At 35.9% G+C, this 21,045-nt stretch overlaps 1 protein-coding gene across 2 annotated transcripts in view; it reads right to left on the reverse strand.

The window, feature by feature from the left end:
• The window catches only part of UNC13C (unc-13 homolog C), a 167,306-nt gene that overhangs the window by 94,933 nt on the left and 51,328 nt on the right, over window positions 1-21,045 (reverse strand). The window contains exons 2-5 of one of the 2 annotated variants that reach the window (XM_059858312.1): window positions 13,784-13,806; window positions 13,192-13,256; window positions 9,002-9,074; window positions 1,403-1,474 (exon numbers count right to left, since the gene is read on the reverse strand). In XM_059858312.1, coding sequence (XP_059714295.1) covers window positions 1,403-1,474; window positions 9,002-9,074; window positions 13,192-13,256; window positions 13,784-13,806 — 233 coding nt within the window. The remainder of the gene's footprint in view (window positions 1-1,402; window positions 1,475-9,001; window positions 9,075-13,191; window positions 13,257-13,783; window positions 13,807-21,045) is intronic. The other variant, XM_059858311.1, reaches the window with a different exon arrangement.

Raw genomic sequence — 21,045 nt, forward strand, 5'->3', positions numbered from 1 at the left:
TCGCAATTAACATTATTTCCAAAACTTGCAACTTTAGCCCTTCAAAGTCAGAGCCTGTTAATTTTTACACAAGAGGAGCCATTTAAATAAATAGGTGAATCTGCATTTTTTGTCATAAAAGGTAGTAATACTTTATATATATAATGTTGTTTGCTTAGTAAACATCTTTTAGTAAAGTATATGGATTATTTCAAAGTCTTTGACTGAACTCAGCTAATTTGGTACAAACTACAACAAAGTCGAAGAAAGTCTTGATTTTGTAGCCCTTGGACGTCATTAAGTTTTTTCTCTATAATTTTCCCTCAGCCTCAAACTCCTTAAGATCCCATAGTTCTCCATTCTATTAACCTTTGCTGCTATTTTGAGATAGCAGAATAAAATATTCACTGCCCTTACTGGAAAAACATTTCAAACACCAGCTCTTTTCTACCTTAGCAATCCATCCCTGAGCACCACCAAACCATAACTTCATGATTACCACATAAGTACAAAAAGTTCACAATAAACCAGGTAAGAACAATGGATGTCAATATTTGTGCTATGAACACCTGTCAGTATTTTCTGTTCTCCCATTCTTCTGCTATGCACCTTGACAACAATGTAAGAAAAATTCAACTCTTCATTTTTCTTCAGAATAGGATGTATTTTAGAAGGCTATGTATGCACTAGCAATTTGAGGAGCACAAAATCGGCCTGTATTCCTTCAAATTATTGCTTTTGCTTAGTTTGTATATAGATCTTGCATCACATTTTAAGTATTCCTGAAGAAAATGGCACCTGTTGTGTTTTTGTTCAAAAAAGTATTTTCCAAATCTAAGTGAGTTCATGAACGGAAAACCACAGCTCACGCATTTTATTAGCTATGATAGTACATATTTTCAAAAGACACTTGTGGTTATTTCTTGTATGAATTAAATATTTCTTCTAAAATCACATATGTTATTAGCATGAGTTACATTAAAAAAAAAAAATCAAATAGTTTCCCAAGGACTGGGAAAAATTATCATAAAAACCCATCTTGCAGAGCCCTGTCATTCTAATTGCACTCCCAGCGTGATGAAGACAGAAAGATGATGAAAGACTGCAGGTAAACATGGTACAATCGGACAGCTTAAAACAAAAGGCTTCCCCTTTTGTAAGCTGTTTTGTACATCAAAGGTTTTCTTGGTTAGTCCTCCCTGACCATCATGGATGTGAGTCAGCAGAAGCAAACCTGGTCTTGCTACTGTGGATCTGGCAGCAAATTCTGCTCAAGTTCCCTGAAAGTTTCTACACAATAAATGGAATACATTCCAGTTCATCCAGTTTGGAGTGTGTAAGGCTGAAATAATTTTTAGAAATTTTTTGAACAAAAATTTCTCTGTTACCTAAACATCTTAAACCTGTCACTGAAAACGCTTACCATTTCTTCTGTGTTTATGGAGGTCCGGGTGAGCATGGCCATGGAAATACCAGATTTCCGTGCTGCAAGGGTCTGTTTAAGGCAAATGCAAAAGAGTTAACAATTTTACAAGTAACAGCAGCTGTTGAATCTAATGGGATGCAAATGCTACTTGATTATACTACTGAATGTAAACAAAACTGTAGAAGATACAAAACCTTTTAGTTAATGTTTGCAGCTCCCAATTTTTACGGTTTCAGTACCTAAAGGAAGTACACTTCCCATCATCATTACTGTTTCTTTCAGCAGTGCCCTGCTGAATTGCCATTTCTAATACAAAACCTGTAATTCAGAGGTTTGTGACTCAGTTTTTTTAAACCACAGGCTGTCACTGCTTTTCTGCTTTGCCAACCAAATTAATGTGGTACAAGGATAGGCATCCTGCCCTAATTTGGAAGCTGACTGTGCCTGCAGCAACATGGGAGATCATTTTGCAGTAGTCTTATGGTTCAAGTTGTCAGTCCGGATAATTTGTTGTAACTCACTGAGCATTTTTAAATCATGTATATGTATATAAATGCTACTTAATTAACAATACCTCAAGAAATTTTAAAGTATTATTTAAAGAAAATATTAATTCAATACTCTGGATAGCTATACAGAGAAATTGGTTATTTGAGACAGGAAAAGAGACCAGAACTCTGTGGCAATCTGTCCTCACTTGGCCACATGATGTTATTGGTATATGGATAACTTCTTTCTGAAGACAATGCACTTGGCTGTAGAGATGAACTCTTGAGCTAGTACAGTACATACAAAGGGACTGAAAGGAAGTAATTTTAATATACAATAAACATGGAAATTTTATATTCCTTATTGCAACACCCTACAAATCTAAATGGGTCCTTGAGAACTAACTAGCAAGTACAATGATCAGAAAAGACCCTGGGGGAATGAGTTCTGTGTGTTTTACAAACAATATTTTGAATCTGAATATCACTTCTGCTATCAATAATCCTTTTGGCCTGACAGAAACAGATAAGATTTATTCCACTGTGCACAGTATCAACCATAACACTGTTATATTACTGGACTGCACCTGGAGTGCTGTTTTCATTCCTCCTTTCTCTTATTCTAAATCATTCCAAGTGTGTTTGTACACTTGTGCCTTATCTCTGTTCTTCTGTCATCCACTATCTGCTTTGTCATGCTTTGCTGCCCTCACAGTCTAGCAGTGTGTGGATCAATTATACCACCCACTAACTATAAGTCTGTTGTTGCCTTTGTTGTGAGGATACAGATTTTCACCTAACTGTGAAGTGGGTCTCTATGTAGCCCATAATTGGAGAACTATTACAGCAAAAGTTTAAATGATACTTTGTATGTGACATTCTTATTTTTGTGAAATGCATACTGGGCCAGAAGCAATTTAGGCTTACATCAGCAAAGGAACTGCATCATTATTCTCTGGATGAAGAGACAATTCCAATTTTTTTCAATTATATAATTTTAAACACTGGTATATTTAAAACGAATTTCTATTTATTTATTTATAAGATTGTTCAATTTTAATTTTAAATGTTCACTTTCCCTAATTCAATTTTCAATATGTTTCTCTTGACAATAATTAAACTTGCAGACTGACACAGAATTATTAATCTTGTGAAGCCAATTATAGGGTAAGAAATCATCCTTAGCTTAGTAGTATTCGATTCATCTCCTATTACAAAGAACCTTCCCTTTTATTTTTCTCTTTTAAACTCAGCAATTTACCAATTCTATGCCATTAATTTGCTATCAGATTCTCCATTCTGTTATTATTAAGTAAATAATCCTGTTTATTTCTCTGTGACCATCCTTTAATTCTGTGAATGTGGGAAATTCCATGGGTATGTGCCAGTGAGATTGTCAGCCACAGGAAAGATTAAACAGTGTTCAGGCTATGTTTTTTCACACTTTTTGTGTCAAACACAACGCTACAAGACCCACATATCAAAGTTAAAAATGGCAGGTGAAAATGCTTTTGGATCATTAAGAGGAAAAGAAACAATTTTCATAATTCTGGGTTTTAAAACAATGTACTGTAAAAGCATCAAATTTTGATCCCTCTTGAAGCACAGGTTTTTGCTCCAAGTCTTGACAAGTAGCCATGTAGATTTTCTCGCCTGCATTATGCCTGTTTTATAGTTTTCATGTCTCCTACACTTAGGAAGGGATTTGACCCTTCTAGGTCTCAGTTGCACAGTCCTAGCCATTCCAAGCAATAGAGGAATGTGAACAACTTGTCAGGACAGGAGCATAAAGGGCATAAGAACATTAACCTCAAATATAGGGCAATGACTGCTGCTGTGTTCTGTCCTCCAGCAATACCAAAGAACATGAGCCAGCAGAACTGTAGTGTCATGATACCCCTGCAAGTCAATAAACAGATACTATTTCCTGTGAGAAAAAAAATGGGGAAGCAATTTTGACCCTGTCATGTGTCCTTCAAGCCCAGTTCTCCCAAGGGGTGCCCTTGGCATCATGGAGCTTTACTATTTTCTTCTTAATCAGAAACGTGTCTAAAACTATAGCACAGTGCCCTATATAAAATAACAAAACCTAATAGGAAACAGATAATTAGCCTGTTCTCAATAAAGTGTTTGCCATGTTGGAAAAAAGTGATATCTAGAGGGATTTGTGATAAACCAGTAAATTTAAAAGTCATATGGATTAAATTTACAGGGATTTTAGTGAAAAAACCCCACAAGGATTATTTCCATTTATGTATCACTGTCAGAAAAAAATGACATCTACAAGAGAAAGCCCATAAAATTTTTCTGTTTTAAAACATTGAAGTTGGTGATAATTCAACAGCATGAAGTACTGAACACATAGCAGTGTCGCTTCTTAAGTATGGAATGAAACAAGGAGGAGTGAGCATTTTGGAAAGAGAAAGGGGAAAAAGCTGCCAGATTTATCTATGGGAAACAAGGTGACAGGTTATGAACATAACAAGAAAACTTCTTCCCCTATTGCCTCTCTGTTTTCAAGCAGCAGCAAGAAAGAAAGGTAAGTGCAGCTCATCAGCTGGAACTTCCAGCAAGTTCAGAATGTCAGAGCATCAAAAGAATATGGAGAGTAACAGGATCCTGCAGTGTTTCACACCGCTCTCTTAACAGGACACAGAACTTGTCGGCAGTTTATACTTGTGTACTCTCTCAAACTGATGTCCAGATACTACCTCATGTCTTTCCTTAGGTAAAAATTTGACTTGCAGAGCATAAGGACTTTAACTATTGCTGAATTATGAACATATGAAAAAAATTATCCAAACCAAAAAGCCTAGCAAAAGCCCCAAACAATAAGAGATTACAAAGCAGACCATTGTCTATTTAATTTTTATTTGTTTTGAAACTCTCTAATACAGGATTTAAAATAAATTAGTTTCCTTTATGCTCAAGGCCTTCCAGACTACCTAATAACTTGTATCTATGCTAATTTATTGCCTCCAAATTTTTAAATAAATAAATAAATTAATATAATTGGAAGTCGTTCTAGCAAAAACATTGAAAAATGGTAACCGTAAGTAAAAACAAATTGGATTCAAGCTATAATTACATGTTAAATGATCAATTGTGTTGAGGGGAAAAAAAGAGAAGTCGTCTTCTATCACAATGACATAGGCAATCTGTGTCTTGCACAGCTGAAATAGCACAGAGGAGCAAGCAGTCAGGCTCATGTAACTGTTCATGATTGCTGGCTGTGTCATGCAATACTCATTCCTCTGGTTTTATAGAGGGTTTCAATTTACTTCATTGTATTTCCTTTTTTCCCCTAAAAAAAAAAATCTACACACTGCTATCAGCAGGAAAAAAAAAAGTTGGAGACAAACCATTTTTTCACCACTTTAGAAATGCCAATATTATTTTTAATGTGATATAAAAGTTACCCACTAGAGGTGAATGTGACAAAATTTCACTGTTTACAGCATTTAAACATACACAATTTCAGAACTATTTCTTTTTGAGCAACTGCAGGTATATATCACTCCAGGGATGTCAACTTCATTATTTTGGAAGACAGATTTGTACCATTTCTTGGGGTGCTGGGGTGGAGGGGGTAGGAAGGAAGACAAAATAACTTGAGAGGAAGTAAGGTATGAGGGAAATTACTAAGCCCTGTCCCACAATTTTTCTGTTAAAAAGGTTGATGTCTAATACTGAAATACTCAACAGAACTGCAGTATTGAGCCCAGAAAGAAGATTTAGAAAAAAAGACAATTCAGCTCCACTACACAATCATTACTGGACATAGCTGTCATCATCTGCTTTTTCTTCATATCTGTAGCACAGACACAAAAGCATGATCTGTCCAGCCTCAAAGATAATTATAATTTTATGATTTCCATTCAGTAGACTTAAAAAAGCCCTCACATATATACAAATACTTACTATGCTATGATTTATCTATTTAATGTATGAATATTTTTATTAGGAATATAAATGAATTTGTCTATGAATGACTAAAGGAGTTAAGAAAATGGACTGCTGATAGCAGAATTAATGTAAAATACTCCAGGTATTTAACTGACAACATACAAAACCAGAGAATATGACATCTGCAATTTAAATGAATATCTTCTTTATAGGAATCTTAAATTACCATATTTGAATTTCAGCCTCTATAAATGTTTTTATTGTGGAGACACTTACAGAAAAATATTTCAGTGCATTATCATTTTAGCTGAAACAAGCAGTTGTTTCATCTGGTGTGCTCACTTCAACAGACTGCTTTACAACAGCAGCAAAGATTCACAAATTATTTTTATGTTCTTATAATCAAATATAGCTAGGGAGCAATACAGTCTTGATTGATCAAAAGAAGAAATTGGCCTGATTACAGTGATTACACAGTATAAAATCGCCTTTAAACTGAATAACCACAAGAATTTTCTAGAATCTTCATAACATTCAAAATTATGATTGGCATTAACAGAAGCAAAGACAGTAAAATAGAACTACCTTTGGCTGTGGCTGAGCAGATCAGCACACCTATTTGGCCACTGTGAGATAAAAACTTTTAACCTTCACTGTAATTATTGATATTTCTCTCCCTGGTTGTTCTCACCTCAATTCAAGCTCTAAAGAATCCAAAAGAGAGTGTCTTTTTTTAGAAGCAGAAGTTATAGCAATTCTATCAGCAAGTGTACTGGACTCCTTTTCCTGGCTCCACAATAAACAGATCCATTCATGCTCTCTGTATTCTTACTGCACTTGAACCATCACTTCTCCTTGCACTCTTGCTCTCTCCTGTACCAGATATATTCTACCAGAAGTCTAATAATGACCCATGACTGCAGCAAACAGAACTGTTCCTGCAGGTGGATTTTCACTGCCTTATCCTCTCTAATGACTGAATCTAAAATAAGCAGAGACTTCCAATGTATTAGCATACAAAAACTTTTCAGTGGTTTAGGAGGAGGAGAGCATCCAAAGGAGGGCAGTGAAGGTGGTGAGGGGTCTGGAGGTGAAGCCCTGTGAGGAGCAGCTGAGGGCACTGGGTCTGTTCAGCCTGGAGGAGACTGAGGGCAGACCTCACTGCAGGTACAGCTTCCTTGTGAGGAGAAGAGGAGGGGCAGGCACTGATCTCTGATCCCTGGTGACAGTGATGGGACACAAGGGAAGGCCCTGAAGTTGTGTCAGGGGGGTGTTTTATGTTGGGTATCAGGGAAAGGTTCTTCTTCCAGAGGGTGGCTGGGCACCAGAACAGGTCCCCAGGGCAGGGGTCACTGCATCAGCCTGACTGAGTTCTAGGAGCATTTGGACTCCCAGGCACGGGGGGTAACTTGGGAATGGTCCTATGCAGGACCAGGAGTTGGGCCTGATGGTCCTTGTGGGTCTCTTTCACCTCAACATATTCTATGCTTCTGTGTTGAAAATCAGATTTTTCCAAATGTGAATTCATGAAAACAAATGGGAGTAATGGAGTGAAACTGGAAGTGCAGAGGGACTAAGGAAATAAGGAAAAATAAAACTGATTGATACAAGAGGATTTAAAAGTAGGGATCACTTTGAACTCTTCTTTCTCTAGGTGCCTAAGACTTTCCAATACCACAGGGGAAGCTTCATGCATGAGACCTAAACTTTGTGCTCGTATCATCAGAAAAGATATTTGGAATATACTGACAACTTTTTAACATAAACTTCTTCCAGCTATTTTGGGATACATGATGCAGAGGAGAACACATTCACATAAGGCACCACTTTCCTTATGATTAAATTCTTGGTCTTAAATAATTTTTTAAACTTTCCAACGGAAGGTCATAATAAAACATGACATTAATGGAATCTGTAACAGTTACTATGATCATTTCAGAACATTTATAAATATAGAAATACTTACCATAGCCTTAAAAATCCAGACAAGATAGGAAAGAAATTATAGAGAGTTATAATTTGTCAGATTCATTGCACAACAAGGAAAATAAGTTATATTTATTTTAGTCAGCATCAAAAGATTCTAGCACTCATTTCTAACAATATTATTTCTGTTTTTCTGAAACAGTCATAAGTAAGCATAAGAAAGGATCATTTAAATTTATTTTCATGTCTTAATGTGTTCTGAGCTATACCTTTCTGTAAGCACAATTAAGAACAAAGCAGAGTGCCATTTAACACGCATTAAAGAACCATAGCAGGACTATAGACCATACTCGTTTAATAGAACTAATAGCAGAGTGGCTGATGGTTTAAAAGAATGCAGGCTCTCCTATGCTGTGCAGTATAACTTTTCATCAGTTTCAGAAAGGAATTCTGCTCTAAAATGGTTGCTGTGCTTTCTCTTTTTGACTGCTCAGACAGTGTGGTGGATCACCACAGAGTAACTGAACAGAGAAACTGAGAAAATATTGAGCAATAGTAGATAAAGGCTGATCTTTTATTGACAACAATAGTATCATTTACTTAGCCTAACAGCCAATCACTTCTTTATAGTGAGAAATTGGTTTGGGAGCTCACCATCATCAGAGACTAAATATGTATTTTATTGAATTATGAATTTTATACTACAGGAAAAGAAAAAGAGAAATGGGAATTGCACTTGAAATTCTTTGGGGCAGAAAGACTTTTCTTAATCTTGTTTAGACTGAAGTCAGAATAAATCTCAAAGGAACTGCCATACTTTTTCACTGAAATTTCTTTTCTTAAATTATTCTTGTTTACAATGACTGTTAAAACCCCTGGTTAAATCACCTTGTGCCTAAAGTATGCATACCTCTTTAAAATATTAATAGTAAAAAGGGCTGCTTTTTAAAAGGAACTTTCAGTATCAAAATATATCAAGTGAAACAGTGTCCCAAACATTCAATAGCATCTTTGTGAAAATGAGTAGCTTTTTATTGCATGAAATGCACATTACTTGATTGTATCAGTAATACCTAGATATCCAATGAGATATTCAGACTTACCTAGTACATTATAACAACTGCCTCATTGACTTTTACTGCCCTCAATTCATTCTCTCAAGACTCCTTTTTTCCATAAAACAATTGCTGCAAACTGTCATTCAGATACACAATAGTAATTACAAGGAAGACCTGCACAACTGGCAAAAGAATCAACAGTTTCAGAAGTTACTCACCACATCTCGAACAATGGGAAAAGATTTCTTTCTTCGTAGGTCTGGCATGCTGTCAATTCCATACAGTCCACGACTGCAAAATAAAAAAGCAAAGAAGAAAATAAAAACGTGGAGTTTACTAGACTACATCCTTAAGAACTACCTATAGTATCTCTATTTACAGTTAAAAATCAAAATTAGCAGCTATCAGACAACGGCATGTGCTCCAATTGAAAAACCAGTGCGAGAATTCTCAGTGCTTTTTCTTCTGGCATTCACCCAAAGTAGAGTAGCTAAAAGGTTGCTTAATACCTCCTAAAACTTTCTACCATTGATTTAGAAATTGTAAGAAAAAGTTTCCATCAAAAGTTCTTGTATATCTGGTAGTTGAGATGCAGCCCAACATTACATATTGAACATCACTGATGTCAATGAATACAGTTGTGTTGTGTTAAGTTTAAAATATCTAGCTAAATACATAATCACATCTCAAATAACTCCATGCAACTGTGGAAAACAGAATTTGTCCCATTTTAAAATAATACCATGGTGACCATTGTTATTTTCTCTTGCCTGGTTTGAGCTCTTTCATTGAGCATACAATTAAACCCCAGTTAGATCTCACACATAACTTGGAAACAACAACAAAGAGGAACTTGGAGTCACTTCAAAGAATAAAAGGCTGACACACCAACAGAATTTAAAAGAATACATATTGACCTGGATAACAAATTGGCTTCACTCTCTCTGACTCTTCCAAACAATTAACACAGGTATCTTCCTGAACTTTTTCCACAGAGGGTTTTGGAAGATCTCTATATACCTTGCCAGTTCTAATTCAGAGATACTTGGAAATTCTCAGACAAGATGAGATATCAGATTTTTCAAGACCCAACATTTCCCTCTGCATGGTCCTTTGTTTGGCACTGCCTCAAATACCCTTTTCAGTTCTTATATTTCTCTCTATCTCTGTGAATATAAAAACTGCATTCACTACAAAGAGTTTATTGTCTGAAAGCCCTAAATTTATTTACACCTATTACAACTATTATGTGAAAAGAGATATAACTAAAATTAGTGAATAATTTTTCAGCTCCTTCTGATGCACTCACACTATTCTCTAAGAAAGGGACAAGAATTCACAGTCTGTTTATGCAATTCCTTTATATTTTCCCACAACCATTTTTCTGTGCCAGGTTGTGATACTAGAATCTTTTTTTCAATAACATAAATATCAAAGTAGACCCAAATTGCAGCTTCCAGACATACTTACAAACCCAGCAAAAGTGTGATAGAAATAAAATAACATTTCTGAGGTTGTGAAAAGTAAATGTAAAGAGAAATAAACTCAGGGCTTTTTACCACTCAGGAGCAGTTCCATCAGCAGTAAATAAAACTTATTGTGTATAAGCATTCTTATGCTCACATAGAGGCAACATCTGTAAAGGGATTTCCATCTATAATTCTGCTCTATAACATAAAAATGTGACTAAAATAGAGGTTCTTACTAAATTCCTTTTAGTCATCATTAAGAAATAACATAGCAAGTGAAAAAATTTCATGTTGATGTAGGTTACATTGAATTGTCTACTCCCCTCCCTACTTCCAATTATAACCCAACAATAACTTGACATAGAAGATGATGAAGTGTAATCATAATAATTTGATAAAAGTTATCATTAAAGGCAAGGAAAAAAACCCTGTCATATTGACTGTTTTTGGTGCTTCTGGATTCTGCCTAACAGTAATCTATTTGAGTTTGTCAGAGAATTCAAGAAAAATAAATTTGATTTAACTTAGAGAAGATGCCACTGAAGGAATGGTGTAATCATCTGCATGCAGCCCCATCTGTGTATCGTTAGTGAATTTCAGAATGGATTAGGCCATGTGGTAAAATTATCAGTCTCTGACTGCTCATTAGGAAGCAGTAAATTAATACAAGAGCAAGTCTCTGGAAAAAGTAAAGCACTACTACCCAGGATCCATATACATGATGAGAACTCCAGCTGACCTACTTTCACTTTTTAAAAATACGGAAATAATGAGCTCTAAAGCACCTCATCTTCAAGAAAGTGAAAAAAAATAAAACTAAGATGTTATGTGATACTGTATGGAACAAACAGGAAAGTTGGTGTTTCTGCCTTTTAACAGAGAAGTTGCATGAGAAGCCCCAGAAATACTGTCTTTGGTCTTTGCCTTTACTTTCTTGTCATGGGCTGTTGTCTCATTTCATGCAACCAAGTGAAGATCATTGCAGAGAATAGAGTTGCAGTCCCTGCCATGGACTTGGGGGTGCTGGTGCATGAGGTGGGGTCACAGCATTGTGCTATGACAGAGAGGGAAGAGCAAGACAGAAGAGAGTCAGCTGGGGTATTTTTGCATAGATAAAGCATAGTAACAGTGGTTGTGAGGGAAGCAATCCTCACCCTCACTTCAAATAGCAATACCTTTTGGAGAGAGAAAGAAAAGAATCAGAGCTAACTGCAGTCAGTTGTGCTGGCAGTAAAAAGACAGAGGGATCCTAGAAATTAGCATTAGTTTTTGCACAAAGGAGTGGAGTGGGAAGTGTGATTAAAACAGAGCCACAAATGTCTTTGAAATGATAGCATTCTTTGCCTGAATGAGAAGTTACATGAAAATTGCATAACTGTTTTTAAGGAGGCCTAGTGAAACAGAGGCTTGAATAAAGATACTGTGGACAGCAAAACAGAGCAAGGACAGGTCTAAACTTTGTCAGCACAAGAAGCAAGGTTTCATCTAAAAACATGAGCTATTCTTGAGCTACTGTCAGCCATTTGAGGTAGTCCTATGCAGTGGTTACAGGATGTCTGGACAAGGGATTGACATAGCTTATTCTCAGAGGATTCAATATTTGAATTTATTCACCTGTGAATGGAAGAGAGGGCATGAAAAGAGTAGCTTCTGTCTGTATAGTCCTTGTCAGTGGCAAAATTTCTCCTTACACCTATGAGGTTGCTTTTTGTGTGAAATCCACAAAATATTAGGAATTCCACAATACTTTTCAAAGGTCTACATCTATTAAGAAACTGTAAGTAAGCAACTGCTTAGGGAAAGTAGTACATACAGCAAAACAGTATGGTCATGTGCAGCTTCCTACAGGCACAGATACAATACTTGACTGTCAGTACCTGCATTCAGAATCTGCTTACAAAATTCTGTCCTAAACTACACAATGACCAGGTGTTAAACTATTTCTCCCCTGTTTTGTATTTGGTGACTAATCCTGCACAATGCCACTCCTGTCCTCACACTCTTACAGCAACTCTGAAGGTTCTAGGAGCTGCAAAGGGCAGGAAGACAACACTTTGAGGTATGACAAACTATATGGAAACTAGCTACACCAGCTCTAAAGAGCTGTAGATCACTTACAAATTTGTTTAAAGTTTAGCAATAAGTACCAATGTTACCCTAAGTACATTTTCCATAGACGCATGTGCATAATATTAAGCAAATTATTGCCATAACTACCTGACTGACACCCACCTCTGCTCAAAATAGGAATCTGAACAGGAAAAACTTCATAGCGTCAATTGTATAGCATTTCAGATATAAAAGCTGAAGATGAATGATTAATTTAATCTCATCACCTTGTCTTTGTAATAAATTGTAATTACAGTAAAAAAGTACTTACAGAGTGCACCAGCAAGAGGCTAATACCCCTTTTAATTAGGTAACTAATATAACTGATAAATTTTACCGAAAGCATTTATTTCTTTACCTTTCCATGTTGAATAATAAGAAAGTATTCAAAATAGGAAGGAATCCCTTGAACTGGATGCGAGATAACAAAAAATATGTACAGGTTTCTTCCATATTTGCTTTCAGCCACTGCAAGACCTTTTCCCCTGACTTTTTAATTTCAAGTACTAAAGTGACATATTGCTAGAATTGCAGGACAATACATTTACCAGAACAAAGACAAAATTGTGCTACAGCTTTAAAGGACACTTATTTTACATGCAAAGAGGTAAAATCTCTTATCTAACTGACCTCACCATTGGAATTGTAGTAGTAATTTCTCAGAAAATAACGAATTAAAAAAAATTTAAGAGGAAGACATACATAATGAAACCATCTTCCTTTCAAAATAATACAATTTCTTAAAACAGAAAGCTTAGGAAAATACTATAATGCTGTAAGAATAATTTGCAGATACAAATAACAAAATTATCAATTATATTTTTACTTACCCAGCAAATGCTTGGACTGCGTAAAGCTTGGAAGCATCCAAGGAACTTGCACTTACTAACCGAGCCTTTAACAGAGATCAAAAAAAGTACAGTTACTTGGTTGCTTTTAGTAAGTTTTGGACAGAATTTAACTGCATCAAACATGTAAGACATATGAAAATGTTTAGCAGGGTCAGCTCCAGGCCAAAGCTAGACTAACTGTTCCTTTGGGAAACATTTTGGTAGCATTCAGCATTTAGTGACACACAGTGGAAGAGCCCATGGGAAGGTAAGGTATTGCTTCCCAAATACTGTTGCCCTTTAAATCCTATAGTGAATGCAGGGTAGGTGGTAATTGGAGGCAAAAATCTGATATCATGTTTGACAGTAGCAGACCCCTGTGTTGGCAATTATGGTAAGCACAACAGTGAGGGTTACCCTGTATATAAATGCAACACATTTGCAATACAATCAAAGGAGAACAAAAGAGTGGAAAGCTGGGAAAAACCATGCAGATTTCACAACTAAAATGATGGAACAAAACAGGTCAAATAAGTCACAAACAAACATCAACAAAATACATGATCCCTATAGCAAATAGGTGATGTTAAACCTTTTCATCCACAGAACCGCTATCTGAAAGAGAATTGGGAAGAAGGGGAATATAGGTTAGAAAAACCAGCCTATGGAAAAAAATCTCATGCTATAAAATCTGTCAGTGTTTTAATCTGTTAATGTAGACCAGAATCCAAATAACACCTGTGCTTAGCTGTTTAATTGTGGCGAGCTCGCTGTCACTACATCTTAAACAAACAAAAAGATGTTCTTGGTAGATAAGAAGACCTTCCACTTATGAAGGACAGTGTGGACAGCATATATTTCACATACTATACCCCATATCCATGGGATTTTAAATTTTGTTGCTTTTTAAAAAATGTATTTTAATAATAATGAATATATATTTCATCTAGTTGCAGTGTTAAAATAAATAATGCTCTATTTTCAAGGAAAAGGCAAGTGTTTCTAAGGATATAAACACCACACTCCCCAGCCCAGTTCCTGAACTGTAACTATTCCATCACAGCTACTCATAAAACGACAGAAATTACTCCCCAAATACTAACAGAACTACAATTGTGAAAGTATAAGTTATTTCATATATATATATATATATATATATCTCGTTCTAAATTGCTTAATGCAAGAGCACAATGTGAAAATTTACAGACAGAAAATATTTGCTGACAGAAATGCTACCCTCATTTTATTGTCTTGTCACATTTGCACTTTATAGTACAGTGCATAATTGAAACAGCATTGTTTTAATTGTCACCTTACTGATCTTCCCACCTCCCCAAAGGGAGTCCTCAAGGACCCTTTAAATCATTTGGATATTCTCAAGTTGTTCAGAGATATCTCAGGTTATGTACATCACAAAATAACAATTTACACCTTAAACATGTGCCACATTTAATTTTTAAACCAGTTTATATAAAGGAAAAATCACACTCAAACACATAAATCCAAAATATACTGGCAACTGTAAATTGCATAGTGTACAGTGGTGGCAATCAGGGAACTAAAAGGCTCTATTCTGCCACTGATTTTAGAGGCAGCCTATGTGATCAAAGCACTTGACTGACTAGATTTATGAAAATGAGCTTACTACTCTTTAAATATTCTATTATTTAAACAAATTATTTGTGAAATGGATTTTTCTCACAATATCGGATCATATTGGCAACTCTTTCAAGCATATAAAGAATATTTGGACAACCATAAGATCTAACATCCCCACTCCAAAATTATTATAGCACTTCATAAGCAGGGTGAGAGCAGAACCAGGAGGAAACAGATGACTGTAACCTGGGCTGGCCATGGAAACAGGATGGCATGTGCTTTTCTGAGGCCTGAAGAAAAGAGGAGTTAAACCCAGAGGGCTGGAGCAGCATCTGGACACCAATGAGAGGAAAGGCATGACATCATGTAGCAACAGGGTAGGAGAGGCAGAGGCATCCATTCTCCAACTTGTAAAAAAGGAAGAGTCCAAAAGGCAAAGAAAAATCTGGGGACTGAGGGAAGTTTTAAGCAAGACACTACTTGTAATTTAAGAAGCCTCACCACAATATTTTCATGCAACCTGCACCTTCCTTTAGAACATCTCATCATAGCAAAATTGGTAATACTGACATACAAAGGAACAGAACAAATCTCAGTATTATTTACGTGGAATGTAATTCTTAAATAGTTTGCAGACACTCTGATATCAGATGAGTAAAGAATCACATGAATTATATGTTTAATTCACTTTTAAAAAATCTTATATTAAAAATTGTTGACACTTGTCCTCTACATAAAATGGATTTTTTCAGAGCACGAGAGATAGATAGATAGATAGATAGATAGACAGATAGATAGATAGATAGATAGATAGATAAAATTTCCTTTCCCTGTCTTGGTTTCAGCCAATTTAATCTAATTTCACTACATTTCCTTTACTGGAACCTAATTTTGCCTAAATTTAGTCAGAAGTGACAATTAAAATTAGGAAGGGTGAAAGGTATATTTTTACTTTAACTTTCATTTCTTGGCAGTCACTACATACAAAGAAAAATGCACCCATTAATGGTCTCTTTTCTCAAAGGAAATTGCATAAAGCAGACAAGCGATGCAAATTTCCCAAAAAAGAGATCTTAAGAACATCTCTTCTTTGTAACAAATGAATGCATCTTCAGAGACAAAATTAATTTGAAAACTTCATTGTTTACTGCTTCTTCTGAACCCACCATGAGTGAACTAATCTGAACTGTGGGAGTGTTCTCTGCATGTATGAGAGCACCAAATCGGGAAGTGTACAGAATCACCAAGCAATTCACTTTAGTAGTCGTCAGGCTAGCAGAATAGACAGCAACATTCCTTGATGTAGATAAGAAATGAACTGTGATTATGTAAGAGACCACTGAATGTATTTTCAAATCAGGGATTCAAGGCTAGACATCTCAGATTATACTGCTGAATGACAATGATTTACTTAAAAGAGCTTATCTTCATGTAACTCACTTCTGTCATCCACACAGCCAAAATATTAACCTAAAAAAGTAATGAGTGCACCTAGGAGCCATGGAAACACTGGTTCTTATAGCAAACCCTTCTTACTTTATTTAGTTGTTTCTCCTTACATTTTAATTGAAAATTCATTACATTATGAAATACCAGTAATAGCCTTCAGATTGTGCTTTTATACCACAGGCCATTTTACATAAGAGGAAGGTATTTTTTACTAAGATTATAGGAAAAATCCTTTTGCTCCTTAATTGTTGCTATTTCAGCTCAGTGCAGTCCACATTGATATTTAGAAACCTGTGCAGCAGAATGATGAAGAGCAGGGTGGTCATCTATCTGCATACTAATGAAAATTATTTTTACTAATGCCAAATATTGAAGGCAAAAGGAAAGTGCACACAAGCCCTTTTTATTTTTTAAGGCAGTCAATTACATTTAATTAGATAACTAAGCAGGAAATTAGATAAAATTAGTCTTTAAGTTTCCTTTAATAAGTTCCAGGTATTAAAAAGCTGTATAATTCTCAGCACAGCCACTAAATCTTGGCATCTGTTGAAAGTGGTATACACATGGGGATGGCTGGGGAATGAAGTGAGAGGGGCTTGTCATTTTTTCAGTACCCTCAAATAAGTCCCCTGGTTATTTTCTATCCACCTACCAGTTTAAATGTAGGCTAAGTAAAATTTCCAACAAGGGTTTATTAATACTGCATAACTGCTATTCAATCTTGGAATGAAAATAAACAGATCTGAGAAAAGTTTAATTTTACATTTTTTCCCAGCAGTTTTCAGTTTTCAGTCATGGTCCAATTTATTAATTCTATTAGCAATACTTTCACCTATAACTTCTCACACAAAATAGAAATTAATCATACAAGACAACCAGTTTCTATACCAAATTTTCTGAGGAAAAAACCAACTATATAAAGGCTGCTGAAAAGGCAGAATTTCCAAGCATGAAGGGTATATTAGTGATGAAGACATGGAAGTCAGGACAGACCTTTGCTTTTGTAGCTCGTGACACCATCAGAAATACAACTGGCTCTATCAGTCAGCAGAGGTATTTTCATCAAAGAGGTTCAGGTGATTCTGCTTCCCAGTCATAACCCTCCTTCAAAAGTCTTGTGTCATTACTTCACTTCTGCACTTTTCTGAGCAGCAGAAAATGTCCCAATACACTCCTCTTTCTTTAATGACTGCAAAAATTCAGTTCTCCACTCCACGCCATAGCACAAGAACTGTAACAAGGTTCTAAAAATCTAAACTGTTAGGAAATCCTAGGATCAAAATTAATCAAAACATTGATTTTCCACTCTTGTAAGTGAGCATTATTGCACAACGCCAAATAGGAAAAAGAATTAAAGTTCATTATTCTCTCAAAGTACCATTTCAATATTTAATTCTGAAAAATGGCTGCAAGAACGTCAAACTGACTGATAATTACGTCGTTCCTGAAAGCAAAGCCTTCAGACAAAATACTTGCTGGAATTAGATAACAATACAGCTGTTCCATGAAAATAACATGTGTAAGGTACCCACAGTCAGAAGTAGTTTCAGGTCTGAGATGGGCAATTTTAATTAGCGTTTATTGCCAAGAAAGGGAAACAAAAGATGAAAACTAGGTTTGAATAGAAGCAGGACATTAAAGAAGTAGATTGGCCAAAACAATGACACAAATTAAGCCATGCTAAAATAATAAATGCTGCACCCAGAAGCTATTGTTGCCACTGGAGAACAGAACACTACACTGTGTAAGCCCAGAGGATGTTGTATCGCTGAAGCTTATTCAATGGAGATTGCATATAACGCTTGAAAGATAATATTAAAGCTAGCACATCATAAGAGATGAGTGATGCTTGTCCGACAAAGAGAAGGTCAAACTTGAATAAAGCTTGGTTGACAGGAGAAATAGAAGAATTGCTGCTAGCACTTTACTAGCAGTGATGTAGAAAAATTACTAGCGGATACATGGAAAGTCAAAACAGGAGGTCAGTTTGGTGAAGATGAAAACCTCATTTGTGTCTCTATTAATAAAGTGGTCTGCAAATCTGAAACAAAAGGACATGCTTTAAAAACATCTCTGGTGTTTAGAAATTGAGTCCCATTAGACTTCTAATGGCTTTGATTTCTATTGTTTTTCAACAGCTGGTAGACACTTCTATCAAATTCTAGAACTTATCTCTAAAACAGTAAGGTACAGACTGTCATGAGAACTGTTTGATCACAGAATGCAGTGAACCCCAAAAACTACCATTCTCTTGAAGACTGGGCTCTCTTGACAATCTCCGGCATTTTAGAGTGATGGTCGGAAGTAAAAGTCAGCATGCATTTTAAGCACTCACTTCTCACCCCAGAAAGCATTAAAATGGTAAGGCATACATTATCCAAAAAGGATGAAAAGGCATATTTCATCTCCCTCAATACATGTGACAACAGTACATGTAACCAAATAATTAATTATTTGCTGTGAAAACAAATAGATAATTGATTATTGCAAATCTTTCTGCATCACAAAGCTAACAATGCCACAAAGTGTTTGACTTGAATCACTATATCATGGTCTGAGTTGCAAGCTGAAGTCCAATCAGATTACTTCTAAAGAAATCCAAGCAAAGAGCCCTTTGGTTGGAGAACAAATGTGAGAGTAGTTCCTCTGGACTCTACAAACAAAAAACATGTTCCTTGGTTCTTATTGCATTGAACATGAGGATTGCACTGAGACATGCAATCTGGTTTATCCTGACAGCATAGACAGAAGTGACAGCAGGGCTGGGATGTTTGGTGGCAGCCTGGGACAGAGGAGTGAGCTGCTGTCCACCCTGGGCCACAGAGAACACGAGGGCAATAGCAAAAAGCTGAGTGCCAAAAGAGCAGATCAGAAGGTCAAAGCAGTTGGTGACAAAGACACAAGTGCTCACAGCAAAAATGTTCTGGGGTATTTACTTCATACTGGTTCTATTTTTGGCCCTGATGACTGAAAGCCCATTAGCTGCTGAGCACATCAGATGTGATCTTGAAGAGCAACATCTGGCTTGGTTGCATCAGTAAAACATAGATCCCACTCAGCCATTCCAGTGATCAAACCAAATGTAGCGAATTGGGAAGACAAAGATTTGCTTCAAAAATGTACCCCTGTTGTAAAATACAATGCTAATGGTGGCACATTCATAAGTCATTTAAATACACTACTCTTAAAGAGCAAGAATAACATGTACAGCTAGGATCAGAATGTAGTGTCTGAGCAACAGTCACATATTTCACAGGGTACTATATTCATAGCTGCTGTTGGCATGAAGTTGTTTCTTCTTCTGTGGAGTTGTTTCCACTTCTGAGATAAGGTTTAGGAGCTATTTGAAACAATCTCAAACACTTTAAACTCTACGAAAATTCAGAACTCTCAAACTGAAGGCTAAAAAATTTAGAAAAGCTTAGCTAATTTCAAAACATACAGCAGTGAAAGAAAAAATGAGTTAATGTATAATCTCATACAAAAAAAGATGACATCAGGCTAATAACACTTACTGAGATAAGACAAAGATATCAGATTTTCTTCTGTTCATAAAAGACTAGCTTAACAGATACAAGAGAAGAACAATATTTGAAATAAATGACTAGCATTAAACCCTTAAAAATGGTTATTTACTGTTATCTTTTGTGTTATAGGTAAACTCAAAATCAAATTACCATTTCTTTTGGCTCTGCTTAAAACAATAAGTTGAAATAATTACGCCTAAATACCAAAGAGAGGCACAGATGTCAAGAACTATAAACTAGTACACTGGAATTCAAAGGATGACTTTTGGTAATACTGGATGTTTTCGTTTGACATGACAAGCATAAATCCTTCTGAAATCCTCAGTCCCTTTTTATAGTTAATAGAAAAAGTCATGTCTCCTTGTCCTCTATTTTCATGGTTTTTTAGAAAAAGGAAATTTCACCCAACATGCCTTTAAAAGTTCCTATGGAAAATTCCCCTTCCTTACGTTTGCAGTACCTTCCTTGCCTTATAGATTCAGAGGAGCATCAGCTCCATCCTGTTTGTACAAAATGAAACAGGAAGAGCTACAGGATAAGATTAAAAAGTGCATTTTATAAATATTCCTATCTCCTGGTTCATTTTTACATTCAATAATAGTACATCCATCACATCTGTCTGTCCTTATTCCATCTTGGTGCATATGCAGCTGAAGGACAAGAATTCCTACGGTGATGCTGCAGCTGCACTGGTGATACACAGAGCTATCCATAGTTTATGGGCCTGTGACAGCACTGACAAATCACTTGCTGCTGCTCCAATAATCTACTCCAGAGAAGCTACTTGAGTGTCAGTCAGCAGATTGCTCTTTGCCACTACTAATTTAGCAAAAACAGATAACTATTTTCTGTGGTATTTTTTCTAGCTAACTTGTATCCTTGTATCTTTTGCACACCATATTCTTTATCATAGCATCCAAGACATTTTTAAACTGCTCTGTCACCAACAGAAACATTGATTTTCAGATTTACTAAAACTTCTTTTCTTGCAAGTCATCTGAAACAATCCTCATGATTAGCAAAGTTCTGTCAGTATCAGCAATAATTTTGCATCAGCAATAACTGGAGAGGTTTCAGGTATTTCCTTCTTTTTAGAGTTCCTGAGAGACAGTTGTCTAGGTGTTCCACTGATCACCTGGAAAATGTGCACAAAGAAAAAACCTGGTACCTGTCCCATTGGAGTAGTCAGAATTTCCCCTTGACAGCAAAACAGAATCTCTTACACGCTCTGTTGTAATATTCTACTTCACTAATACATGAGAGGAAGACTTGAGCCTAT

Source organism: Haemorhous mexicanus, chromosome 13 (assembly GCF_027477595.1).
Source record: "Haemorhous mexicanus isolate bHaeMex1 chromosome 13, bHaeMex1.pri, whole genome shotgun sequence".
Taxonomy (NCBI): domain Eukaryota; kingdom Metazoa; phylum Chordata; class Aves; order Passeriformes; family Fringillidae; genus Haemorhous; species Haemorhous mexicanus.